General features: G+C 36.4%; 1 protein-coding gene across 1 annotated transcript in view; it reads left to right on the forward strand.

The window, feature by feature from the left end:
- The window catches only part of lamb2l (laminin, beta 2-like), a 33,496-nt gene that overhangs the window by 4,347 nt on the left and 14,755 nt on the right, over positions 1–14,394 (forward strand). The window contains exons 2-9 of the mRNA XM_087780862.1: positions 3,235–3,310; positions 7,464–7,633; positions 11,732–11,867; positions 12,035–12,108; positions 12,250–12,438; positions 12,542–12,605; positions 13,624–13,826; positions 13,885–14,005. Coding sequence (XP_087636988.1) covers positions 3,280–3,310; positions 7,464–7,633; positions 11,732–11,867; positions 12,035–12,108; positions 12,250–12,438; positions 12,542–12,605; positions 13,624–13,826; positions 13,885–14,005 — 988 coding nt within the window. The 5' untranslated portion in view covers positions 3,235–3,279. The remainder of the gene's footprint in view (positions 1–3,234; positions 3,311–7,463; positions 7,634–11,731; positions 11,868–12,034; positions 12,109–12,249; positions 12,439–12,541; positions 12,606–13,623; positions 13,827–13,884; positions 14,006–14,394) is intronic.

Consider the following 14,394-nt stretch of genomic DNA (forward strand, 5'->3'; position numbering starts at 1 on the left):
GTAAAGCTACTGTACTTGTCTTATTAAAGTTTACAATATTTCTGCAATTCTGGATATGTATATCCACTCCTGAACCATTTCTAAAGTAAATTAAGGAGATTAATACATATCGGAATGCTTGAATTGAATCGTAACTCATCTGGCTGGGGGGCCACCAGAGGTCAATTCTTGTGGAGACTGGGCACTAGCTTGGAGGGTCTTTCAGCAGCAACACATTTGATATATGCTTTGTTGTTTCATGTTTTATGGAATATTGTGTGATTTCACTGTGAATTTGGACCGTTTTAGTCTAATTTGATGTGTCATTTTAGCAATAAAATAAAATCTTATAAATAATAACATGTGATGATATTTATTAAGGTCCCTGATCCACAAGATAGTCATTATCAAAATTGTGAGGCCAGTGAAGATCCACAGCCAAAAAGGTAGATCAGAATTGTAAAATAATTTCACTTGTCATAGAGAGATAAAACATAGAAAACGTAGAGGAGTCATGACTTTAAACTTGTCCTAGCATATCCAGTCTCTCTCCTCCAAGCTTTCCAGGTCAGAGGTCACGCAAGCAGATAACTGGGCTGTGAAGACTGCTTTGTTCTCCTCTGCAGTTGTTTTCTTTTTGTATTGCAGCTCCAAAGATTATAGAGTTCGCTTTCTAGTCACACACATGCATGCACACGATGGCTTCTATACACTTGTGCTTTCGCTGTCCAGCGAAAAAGCAAAGGATCCAATCATTTTTAAATTATAATGGCTTTTTAATTGTGTTACAATATCTGTCGATTGATGGGTTAGAAGTAGCTGCTTGTTGTTTACTGTTACGAATATACATATTAAATTAAATAAAATACATTTTATGAAACAAATTGTTTATTCAGGTTTATGCCGTGCCTGTCATGCTCATGGATTTGGTTTGACAGATTAAATAGGAAGATGGGAGAAGATACTGTAGCAGGTGCATGCTGGGAAACTAGCGCAGGCGCTATATAAATAGAGATTATTATTATTATTATTAATCCATATATCATCCATTTTTTTAGTGTAGAATGTAAATTTGATTATGCAGTTTTGTAAACTTAAACTTATGTGAGTGAGCCATGACTAATCCGAATCACAAATACTGAATTAAACCCAAGTGAATATTTCTTTTGAGTCTCTCAATGTTAAAAACGCTAAAATGGAACCTTAAATCTTAAAATATCTAATATAAAGTATGTCCATTCATATATTGTAATATATTATACCCAAATATGTATTTTTTAATGTCACTGTACACAGGTTATATTGCACAGTATATACTATCAATATCTAAATGTAAATTATGAATAGCGTCGAAAATGTATTACATATTAAAGACCAGCAGCGGATAAATCAGAATCAGAAACAGCTTTATTGGCCAAGTATATTTCCAATATACTGGGATTTGTTTCAGCAATTTGTCTTATTGTGGTCACAGGAAATATAGAAAGTAAATTCAATTCAATTCAATTTGGAGAAGATAAAAACAGAGCAAATCTACAATGAGTGAACCACAGTATGACAGATGCGAGGAAAAACTAGTAGTCTGTAGTAGTACAAGTGTTGACTACTTCCTGCTTTGAGTTGCTGGGATGAAAATAGAAATAATGAATTTAAAGTATAAGAAAGCTGGCATGCTTTACTTATTTTCCTGACAAACTGGCACATATTTTGCTCCTTCTCTCGACACACACTTAAGAAAGGAGCCTTTAAAGAAGATAGCATATCGGGATCTTCAGTTTCGAGGGTTATTATCTGTCCCGGTGCCATAAACGTGGTCATAAATGTGGCCGCATCGGGGCTCTGTGGCCTAGTTTTACCCCTGGCGAGCACACATGTCACCATGCCAGTGTCCCCTCCTCTACCATCCTCTCTCTCCCTGCCATTCCGGCCTCCTCTCTGTCTCCCACTCTCCCTCAGTGTCCAGAAGAAAAGGGCCGCTGCATTCCATAGGCCTGGAGACCATTCCCCTCTTTCAGCCACTGGCCCACCGAGTGACAGCGAAATTAGAATAAGAATAGCTGTCCATTCACCCCGACGCCCTAGTGAAGAGCCGGAGGGAGCGAGGCAGGCCGAAGTGGAGGGAGGAGAGGCATGGAGGGGGGCGGGAGGAGCGGATGAGGGTTTGGGGGAGTCGGAGGTTGGGAAGGGGGGGATCCCTCATGTATGCTACTTTCCAATTGGCCGCCAGCGTTCCCTCTGTTTTCACATCACCGCCACCACTTGCACTTTCAAGTTTGTTTTACACATTCTGGCGCCGCACATACACACGGCACATGTGCATGCACGCGTAAATACACACATCAGGGGGGTACAGCGGTCGCTCATGCCCACTGTCAGGATCCGGAGGGGGAATCGACACGCACATGCACACTTTCAAAAGAAAGTGCAGAGGCACACTGAGTTAGCAGTTCTGAGCACGCAGTGCTGAGGAGAGCGCTGACCAGCCACTGTGTGAGTACTGAGTCACTTGTCGTTACCGTCAGGGCTTTTATGCACTTTTAGAAACGCTTTCATCCGGTTTTAAATGTGTCCGTGCTGCTGGTTGAATAACTCCTGCGTCAGTTACTTGTAGTTGTAATCCATCACTTTTAAACTCTGTGTTTTTAATTTTTATTATTATTTTAGGCACAAAATAGATGATTATTATTACTATACACATGGTTTTTGTTATAGTCTTTATTGCCAGTCGCCCTGATCATCTCTGACTCGACATGCCTGCATGCAAACCCTTCCAAAGGAATGACACCAGATAACAATCCTGTTTAGAAAAAACATAAAGGCTCCTTTTTCATAAATAGTAGTGTCGTCTTCTTTTAGTACTCCAGAGGAAAATGGAAGCCTTTGTCTTGTGGCTTAGCTTTGTAGTGTTCTTCATTCTGTCAGACTTTAAGCTCGGACCTGCTCACGCTACTTTAATCCACCGGTCACACTATTGCTCCGTCATCCTCCTGTTTCTGCTGAGAACCATCACTCTAGACTTAAAGGATATGATCTTTATGTTGCTTCTGAAAACGGAATGCACAGTTGACGAAAACAACACAATGTTATAATCTTATGTTAATGTTAGGTTTGCATATTTTAAGAAAAATAACATATTTTAAATATGTTTTAAATAAATAAATGTATAAAGAATCCTGTAACTATTTTTACTAAATTTCAAATGTATTGGTTTTTTTTAATAAAAGTTCTAATGTGTCTAATGTGTTTATCTTACAGCTAGAGAGACTGCAGTTCAATAGTCTGGACAAGCTGCACTTCATCATGGCTGCACGTCTGATCCTCCTCTCTCTGGGTGAGTCGATGTTTTCTCTCGTGCTTCTGCTTGAGTATTTGTTTTAACCATTGTGACTTAATATACCTTATATATACTTTATATATACTTAAAAGAAATCAGGTGTTAAATTTGAAATTGAATAGTCAAGTTTTTATTACTGACCTTGATCTTGTGAAATCTAAGTTTAAAGTCTATTATGGTTGAAACCATTCTCTATTTTTTTCTTCCGTCCACTCACATTGCTCTGTTCCCATAGCTTTGTGTGTGTTTCACTGATCATGCGTGTTATCGTGGAAATCTTTCCTTTGCCTGAAGATATTTACCTTTGCATAATAATCTCAGCATCGAGAACCCTGAGCTATACATGTCATTTCCAAGTTGATCATTTACAGGCAAACAATGTTTGTAAGGCACAGAAATATTTCCAGTCATATAACAGTGAAAGACAAGTTACTCAGAGAAGCCAATAGTGCGTTATTTTTTACATATGTCACGGTGTAAGATCTGTGTACGATCTTTGTGTTTTCAATACATTGTTCATAATGTTTCTGTGTATTTAGTGTCACCATCTGAATAAAGCAGAATATCCCGTACAAAAACTATTTACAATATATACTACACAAACAAGAGTCTGATATCTCGTACGAAAACAATATTCCAATATATAATACAAAAACAAGAGTCCGATATCTCGCACAAAAACAATATTCCAATATATAATACACAAACAAGAGTCCGATATGTCGCAAATAAACAATATTACAATACATAATACACAAACAAGAGTCCAATATCTCATACAAAAACAATATTCCAGTATATAATACCCGAACAAGAGTCCGATATATTGCACAAAAACAATATTCCAATATATAATACACAAACAAGAGTCCAATATCTCATACAAAAACAATATTCCAATATATATTACACAAACAAGAGTCCGATATCTCGCACAAAAACAATATTCCAATATAAAATACACAAACAACAGTCCAACTTCTCGTACAAAATAATAATAAATGACCTTCATAATACACTATACTTTGTGTGTACAGTAAATCATTTGCTGATCACACATTCTTTGAAATTGCTTATCTTGCACTTGCACTTGTCCCCAAATGAGTCTTGACCCTGATCTACTTCTCACCATGATAAAAGGAACAATCTCGTAACCGTGGGAAAAGAAAAAAAAAAGCACATTGAAACGTTGTGAGGTTTCCGACCACTCTTACAGAAATGTGTATCATCAGTGTAGTGTGACCCTAAGTGGAGCAGAAAAGGTTTGTCCGTCACCTCTTCACTGACACCTGGAATGTTTTCTGTAATGAATAACATTTTCCGCTACATTCCGACCATAGTGCCACAGACAGGAGGGAGACTGGAAGCCTACGGCTGTATTTACGTCTTTTTTTTCCCCCTCGTGTTCAGGTAGAAGTTGCCGCATGCTACACAAATGTGCTAATGACACAGCGGCGAACCAGCTGCTGCCAAAATATCTTGAGTTTCTTCCAGGTCTCCTGTCGACACAGTGTCGTGCAGACAGGTTGATATTTCTCTGAGATAGCGGCTATTGTATATCAAGATGTTTGCATAGTGTTTCCCTTGTCAGGTAACTTCATACTGCCAAGTGGCAACTATTTGCATCCCTGGCATTTCACCAAATATGATTTATTTATATAAACTTTCAGTCTCTACAGTCAATTATGCAACTTTTATCGTTGCCTTGAGGACAAATGTTCTCACTTCCATGTTGCCACACTACTTGTAAAACAGTAGGCAGAACAAGTCAAGTTTAAAGCTGTAAAATACAGGTATTTAATACACTTAAATATTGCGAACATTTGTATACGATACTGTATCGACATTTGTTACAATTAACATGCAAATATTCTCTTTATTTTGCTTGTATTTCTTGTGAAATACTTATAGATACCTTGGTTTAAACTGACTTTAAACAAGTTCCGAAATTGTGTTTGCAATGGCATTTTCCTAAAAATAAATTATTTTAAATGAATGAATATTTTGCTGTTCCTACAGTAGCTCAATATACTGTATCATATTGTTTTCCTTGTACCGCACGATTCTTGCCAATACACACCACTAAAAATATATATATATATATATATATATACTAAAAATACAGACTGACAGACAGGCAGACAGACAGACAGACAGACAGACAGGCAGACAGACAGACAGACAGACAGACAGACAGACAGACAGACAGACAGACAGACAGGAACACAAACACCCAAACACCATCAGCAGGAAACGACGGCCTCGACTTAAAACACAAGTGCACAGCAAATTAGATCTAAAACTAACACACAGAATCCCTCACATGTTCCGAGGTTCTCTGAACTAGTCGGGGCAAGTGAGAGCAATTTACACCAAAACATGTCCTGCAGCCCACCCAGAGTGTGGTGAGGGGTTTGTTGTGGGGTCTCAGTTGTCGAAGCAGAAAGTCTGCAAATGTGCTTCTGCTTCAATTTGTATTGTTTTTGCCATAACATGATATACGGCAGTACCTTAAATACTTGATTGCAGATTAACTGAATAGGTGGAAAAATACAATTGAATATCAGTTGCTGGCAGAAGGGTGTATACACACACACACACACACCTACACACACACACACAGATTCATTCACAGTGTTTCATTGTCTTATCTAGGGCACGTTATTTGACAAGCAAATAGAGTCATTGTGTAAATTCATGATGGATGACCGAAGTCAAACTTACCTGAAATAAGTCTCTTAACAGAGGAATTTGACTTGAGTGATCCACACACCAATATGGACATGAAGGAGACACTTCCTGCTTCAATATCCCCATTTAATTCACAGACCGACCTCCAGAAAAAACACTTTCACAATCATATTGAGGTTGTGTTTCACTCATTTTCACTAGTTTATAGGTTTATTTTTTGAGTAAACTTGACTGAAACACGTGTCTTGACGTGTCAAGAGTAACAGACTAATGTTACTTCAGAGAAAATACCATCCATTTTTTCAAAACAAAACACCTTTCGGACAGTTATAATCAATATAAGAAAAATGATAATGAAATGTGCGGTTCAGCCACAAATGCTGTATGCACTGTTACTAAAACTTTAAAGTAACTGAAATCATAGTTTTGGGTACAACAAGATTACAGTAAATATAAAAATCAACTGTCTTTATTTTACAGCAGGTCATTGGTTTGATATTTTCACACACAAAAAAAATGGTCTAAAGTCACTGACTTCTCTTTGCTTTGCGAGAGGTATGCGCTGGGTTTTTGTATAATGTAAACATAAACATACATAGAAACAATAGAAATACAGAAAACTAAATGTCACTGTTAACATTTTAAGCCTTCGATTTGAAGAGCCTGACATTGAACAATGTTTAAAGTCCTGCTACGTCATAGCAGTGAAAGTATCTTTCATACCATTGAAGCATTGTTAATAGATTCAGGAATTTTGTATTTTCCTTTGAAATAAAATGACACGTGGAGTGTTTCCAAAGGAAGTTTTTCTTTTTCTGAATTAGCAAATGTGAGTCATTCAATCAAGGGCCAGTCAGTGAATGACATCATGGTAATGCTAACACGTAATGCAAACAAACCTGACAGAGGCGTGTTCATCGTGCTGGAACTTGTTCACCCTCCACTGTTTTCTTAAAGTCAACAGCATGAAAATCCCTCACAATCTCTTTATCGCTGTGTGTGTATGTATGGAATACTTTTTGGTGCTTTCATTTTATCTCTATACCTTTATTTTCAGGTGGTTGAATCAAATTGAAACGCAGCTGCAATAAATCATGTAATATATAAAACAGTATATTCAAATGCTGGTATGTGATCTGTGGAGACCAGTTATCAGAATCATTGGTGCACAGTGTTAGTGTGTTTTCTTATTCATAAAAAAAACTGTAGTCTATTAGCGCAATCAGTTTCTGGGATGTCAGGCACAGTGAAATAATCACGCCCACATCAACAGAAAGTCTTACCAGGGATCTGTGAACCTTGAGTACTACAGGCTGACTTACAAAATTAAACTTTGAAGTTCTTCACCTGCAACTCCTTGTTCTTCTCCTTAAACAAATTATGAAGTTCCCATCATAGTTTTATCAAGATAGAAACTGTATATTTTCCAAATTGACATTTCCCCCCATGTTTTTTCAAGCTGTCAGTGTTCTCGGACAAGACCTGCCTTCGGGGCCTCATGGATGCACGGAAGGAAGCTGCTACCCTGCGACAGGAAACCTCCTGATAGGACGAGCTGTCAACCTCACCGCCTCCTCAACGTGTGGCCTCCACAGTCCAGAACACTACTGCATCGTCAGCCATCTACAGGTATTATTTTATATATTTGTTATATACTGTATAGTAACTCTTAGGTTTGTGATTGGAGAAAGAACTGAATCCTCTGGTCCATTTTGAAATATATGACCCCGAAATTGGAACGTATTCAATCGCCTACTTCTTATTTCTTATCTCATCAGCATTCTTCACGCACAACTTCATGTAAGGCATGTTTTAAAAGTATGTTGAGTTAAGAAAAAAAAACATAACTATAACGATGGTCCTCGCAATTCTAAGTTTCATAATCAGCAAATGTTGCTTTCAGTATATGGGTCCCAACAACCCTAGAAATAAAGTGTTAAATACTTTTGGTGCCAACAATATGACATCGAATACCCATGATGCATAGCGGCACCATCGTGGGCCAGATGGGTCGCTGTAGTATAGAGTTGTGTACAAAAAAACAGGTTTCAATTTGGACTTTTAAGTGAAATATACAGTTAAGCTTTTTGTTCGGGTTTTCGGGTGTAACTCAAAAAAGAGTGTGGAAGTTTCTGGATCTTAACCTTTAGCTCCTGGTCTTACGTTGTAAATCACTTTCGCTTTTTAACTGAAAGTCCGGTTTTACGAAATTTATAGCTTTGATTTATTACCCGCCTCCATTTTGGCAGCCGAACACACGCCCCCTTTGGTGCAGAGGACTATCAGCGCCCCTTGACTTTGGGTCAGGGTTAAAAAATGTTCAAATATAAATTAAAAAAGGGGCAACATTTTAATAGTAAAAGTCATAATAACAGTAAAACTACTAAATAAACAAACCGAAAATACACTGTTTTAAACGAAAATGAAAAATCAATACAATGGAATATACATATGCGAAATAACTGTAGACTTCAAGGAGGTACAGTACAAGTTGTGACTCACAAATAGATTTTTTTTTAAATGAAGGCAGACTTTAGAATTAAAAATGCAGTCTGTATAAAGTTTTGAAGAACATCTACCCCACCTTAATGTTGAGCTAACACAAGGGTGAAGGTTTAAAGCCTTTAAAATGAAACTTAAATGTAGTCATAATTATATTTGTCAGCTTCATTTTAATGCCACAAACAAATAGGTCCACTTTAAACTTTAGAAAACACATTAACAGCAACATATTTCCAAAACGTATCCATTTCAGAATTCACAAATTAAAAAAAACAAAAACTCTAGATGTAAAAAAAGCTTGCATTATTCATTGTTACAAACTATTATTGTTTAAAGAAGAGAGACGTTAAAAGTGACTTTTTTAAACCATTGTTGTAATGTTAGAACTCTCTATTTATGTTTATATCTTACGTGTGAACTTATAACACATTTTATAACCACATGAAATATAATGAAGGGCTGCAAATAGTCTCGACAATTACAAAAACACCAGCCAAATAACTGACCTTGTCTATTGAGGAAGCAAAATGTAGTGAAGATCAGCGACAATACTTAAGTCATCTTCATTTTCAACACACACTGAAAACAAGAGATGCAATATAATTATTGTTTGACTTCTGATTAAAGCAATTATTCTCTCCTCCTTCAATGTTTACACTAGTTTGCTCTCATAAGTCACACTGGTACTGTGCGTGTACATGAATGTTCATGCCTCGGGACAGGAATCTCCTACTTCCAGGTAAGCGTGAGTGACACCTGTTGATTAGTGAGGAGCGACTGCAGGAGGCAGGATATGGCCTGTCAAAACATAAATGCAAGTATGGACTGTTGCCAATTTGTTAGCAGCTACTTAAGGGGGGACCACACCAAATATGAGTCCCTTTTCAATAATCAGGGAGTTCATCCATCATTGGTCCTCGTCCAGGTCTCGGCGTGTTCCTGGGTTTTGTTTTGATATCAGATTACTGAAGTTCCATCCTTAGAGAGGCCGTACGTCAGAGGAATGCATGTAAGGAGAACAATGAGAGGGGCCTTCGTTGAACTTGGATCCACCTGGTTGGTCTAGAAAACTGTAATTCTAGACACAAACATTCCTAAAAGTGAAGGCAATACTTACTGTTTATTTCTGAAGAAAGTTCAAATACTAAAGAAGTAGGTCAGTTCAATCAGAATATTGAACGGTCAAACTTCAGGCTTTGATTTACTGATTTTTATTTTTATATTGAAAGGTTTTATTTGTTAACTAATTTATTAATATGTAACATAAATGAATCCCATAATCCAGTCAATTATTTTCTAGTATTTCTGGTTACTGTAGATGTATAATTTGTTTGGTTGTATTTGTATGTTTAAAGGTTTTTCTTTTTAAATAATTGGATTTAAAAAATCCTATAAGAAATGAATGCATTTTTAATTAAACATAGAGTTTGATGTTCTTATTCCATTAATTCAAAAATAAATTGAATGTTTTTTTTATTTGTTTACTTTTAAATACAATATAATTCAGCCCATCAAGTTGACACCGTTATACCAACATGTACATTTTTTTTTTTCACATATCGTTTATTTTATTTTAATTCAAATCATTAAATACATTTTCGAAATGCGATTCTAAATTCATTATAATTCAGTCCATTTCGGTGCAACTATTATATTATTAGAATGAATTTAAAAATCAAATAATGTGGAAATGTATTTTTGAATTATTGAAATGAGAATAGCAAACACTAAATATTACTTACTTACTTACTTACTTACATATGCAAAAAATAAATCATTCATATTATCACCACCATAGCAACATATAATATTACATTTAAAATGCTACCAATTAAATACAAAATATTGAATTACACTAATAATCTGAGCTAAAATATAAAGTCACTTATTAGCAGGAGTCATGTGTTTCTGCCACACAGGGCGGCACAGGAAGAAAAACACCCTCTGACTTTAATGTAGATGTTAACAAATAGGCGTGGGAACTTTAGTCACACACATTAACACAGACACAGTTCTTACAGCATGTTGAAGGTATTTCTTTTCTCTCTTCAGCTCACAGCACTGTCATCGCCCTTGACAACAGCCTCATTAAGAAACTCCAATCGTTCCTCTCTCAGCCTCCAAGCAGGCCACCAAACCATTCAACCCCTCTCAGCATCTTCTCTGCTCTTAAATGCACTTCCCTTTGTCAGGCAGTTTTGAGGGGTTTTCTCCTCTTCTTACCTGCGTCACTCACTCCAGGAATGTGTTGTATTCGACTCCCTTTGTCTCCAACCTGCACTTGACATCAGCCTGAGCTGTTATTGTCACTATGCCCTGAAACTTTTATTTAATCACCATATTTACAATGTATTATAAGCCGACTTTCTTTAGATCAGGGGTGTCAAACTCAACCACACTAAGGCCCCAAAATATAGATTTAACACTGAGTTAACAATATACAGTATATAAACTTTTCAATGTACTATGTTCAACTTGATATGATAGTCATGAAAATATGAGATACAATATGATCAAAGCCATTTTCGATACCATAAGGATAAAAATAGACCCTTACATTTTTAAGAATTATTTTGATTAATAAGAAAAAATTAAGCAGAAATGACATCCGTTACAACATTAAACAATTTACAGGTTAAATATTTATAATATATAATGTCTTCAGTTTGACATTCGTCTGCGTTTTGATCATTTTAACCACCATAGTCTGTTGTGCTCAGAATCAGAATCAGAAACTTTTATTTTTATTGTTGTAAACACATGTGTTTTTTTGCGGTGTCAGTACAAAATAAACGAATCAAATAAGATAACAAACAAAATAATCAACAAAAACCGGACCATATATTCTTGAATACAACAAAACTTCCCTTTGGACAACACACTTTTAGAGATTAACTTAAATTTGATGTCGCTTTTTAACTTTTTATTGGATTCATTAATGTGTTTTTACTGTCTTTTAATAATTGTATAACTTTTTTGCTGTTTATTTGATGTAATGTTTGTTTTTGTGTAGTACCTTGTGTCACTGAATTTCTGAAATGTGCTTTATAAATACAATTATTATTATTACAATATCTTCTAGTCCTGAATTTGTTATTTACTTTACCGACATATAAATTTGTTCATTTAATTTGTTCAAAATTTACTGTGATAGAAATGACAATCTTGAACCAGTTGAAAACATTAAAATGTACTTTTATTTAATATTTAACTTTTTTTTTGCAGGAGTCAGATAAATGTTTCGAGTGCAACTCCCAGCATCGCTACAGCGCAGACCGACACAGAAACAGCCATCGGATAGAAAACGTCATCTACCTGATGGATCGCCATGGAGACAACACCTGGTGGCAGTCGGTTAATGGTCCGTGTGCTATGTCTTCTCATCATGTAGTCATGTTGAATAAATGTTTTTTTTTAAGCTAAGTTATTTACAGAGATTATAAATACTGATAAATAGCTTCATAATGCATCATATAATTTACTACCATCGTGGAACGTTCTGCTGACTGAGAACTGTTTCCTTCTCAGGTGAGGAGAGCGTGAGCATCCGACTTAACCTTGAGGCTGAATTCCATTTCACACATCTCATCATGAAGTTCAAGGTACTCTCTAACTAACAGGGGGGGGGGGGGGAGGAGGGACATCAAGTCTCAGCATGTTCCAGCTCATTGACAAACTCAACTGTTGACTTAAGGATTCGACACTCGATCACATGCTGTCACTTTCCATCACCGTCTCCTTAGACCTTCCGGCCCGCCGCCATGATGATCGAGCGCTCCGCCGATTTTGGGAGAACATGGCGTCCATACCGCTACTTTGCGTCAAACTGCACAAAGACTTTTCATGGTATTCCAGCCAATGGCCTACAGAACATCAACGATATCATTTGCGAGGAGCGCTACTCTGACATTGAACCCTCCACTAACGGAGAGGTAAGATCAAAGAGTGTCTGGAGTATGTCGTCATGTCATTTTTAATTGTAAAATATATGTATATATTTTGTGCGATTCATGACCTCCATGTTTGTTGGTTTAGGTCATTTATAAAGTACTGGATCCTGCCATCCCTGTCAAAGACCCCTACAGTTTGGATATCCAAGGTCAGTGAAATGTTTTCTTACTTCAGAAGTGGATAATAATTCAATGATTTTTACGGAAATAAATATGGCAATATATGGCGATATTATTTTCCACCATACTTTATCGATATTCAACAGCTCTGTATCGATTATTAAAGTGAGTTGCTTGTGAATCATATTTGCATTTGTGTTACCATAGTTTGTTTATGGTTTATAGTTCAGTGTAAAACAAAATAATTCAATCCTTTACAATTAACATGCAATATTTATGGTATTTGTTAATTTCTTTTTGTGGAAATTAAACTTCCTGCAGCTAAATAGCAGCAGTCATTACGTTCTTCGCAGCTTAATAAACAATGAAATCCTGCGAGATCCCCCAATGACTGAGGACGAGAGGATACTGTTGACTCCAGCAGCAGCTTTTAAAGCTGATACACAAACCAAATTAAAGCAGTTAATTCTGCAAAACCAGAAGAAATTACTTGGGCAATACTAAAAATATATTGTTATTTCTACAATTGTGCAACTTCGCATTATAGCGTAAGATAGATATTGAAAATGAAATATGTGGGAATTTCAGGATACAACGAATTATGTGAGTATTGTTTAACTGTCTACTAGCTTGGAAGTGGTAATATTAAAGTGTTTTCGGTCAACCTGGAAACATCAAGAAATAATAAATATATTGGCTATAGTAGAAAATAAAGCTAGACACATTCAACTGCTTGACATTACTAAAATGTTTTATATAAATCAGGATAATTCTGTCTTATTCTAAACAGTCAGTGGTAATTTTTTATGAAAACGATGGACAGTTAAAAGTATTTATAGGCAAAAGATAATTTAAATGAAATTAAATCCTGAGCGAATTTCATTTCAAAAGGTAGCCCTTATATTCACTGTGGTAGCGAACAAGATGGCAAACTTGCGGGTGTGTTTTACGTCGCTTTCCATTATTCTTGCATCGTTTCTTCTCCTTTGCTTCTTTTGTTTTTAACTCATCTTCCTAACCTCTAGTAAATACCGATTCTTTTCAAAGAACTTCTGCGCATCACCAACCTGCGCATCAACCTCACGAAGCTCAACACTCTCGGTGACGATCTGCTGGACCGACGCTCGGATGTTCTGCAGAAATATTACTACGCCATCTATGAGCTGGTGGTCAGAGGAAGCTGCTTCTGTTACGGACACGCCTCCGAGTGTGCACCAGTGCCAGGAGTGGACGCTAGAGAGAATGGCATGGTGGGACTTTTGATTTCAAATATGGTCCGTCCCTTCCTTATACTCTGTTTTCTTGAAGATCCATGGACGCTGTGTGTGTAAGCATAACACAGAGGGCTTGAACTGTGAACGCTGCAGAGACTTCTTTCAGGATCTACCGTGGAGGCCAGCGGAGGTGGAGAATCCTCACACCTGTAGAGGTGAAAACACAACACATTAGCTTGATAGAAACCAAATGAACACAAAAGTCATATTAAGTTAAAATACTAAGTCAATTTTTGAAGCCATAGTAGTCCTTTTGTTTTCTTTGATTTTGTATCTATAAATATTAATTTAATTACTTTTTGTTTGGCATCTTAGCAACTAAAAAATTATCAACTCGGCCAGTGTGTTGTTTTTGTTAAGTTATTTTAACTATTTTGGTTATTTTTGTTTTTTCCTCTCAGTGCTTAGTAGAGATTTAGCTATTGTTAAGTGTTCAAAAATAGAATAAAAAGTATTTAAAAAAACAACCTGATGGTGATGATGAATAAACTATAACACAGTCAGATAGAAGTAACTAAACCCACAATATAAGTCTGCCAGAGTG

This window comes from Callionymus lyra, chromosome 19, assembly GCF_982586985.1.
Source record: "Callionymus lyra chromosome 19, fCalLyr1.hap1.1, whole genome shotgun sequence".
NCBI classification, from domain to species: Eukaryota; Metazoa; Chordata; class Actinopteri; order Syngnathiformes; family Callionymidae; genus Callionymus; species Callionymus lyra.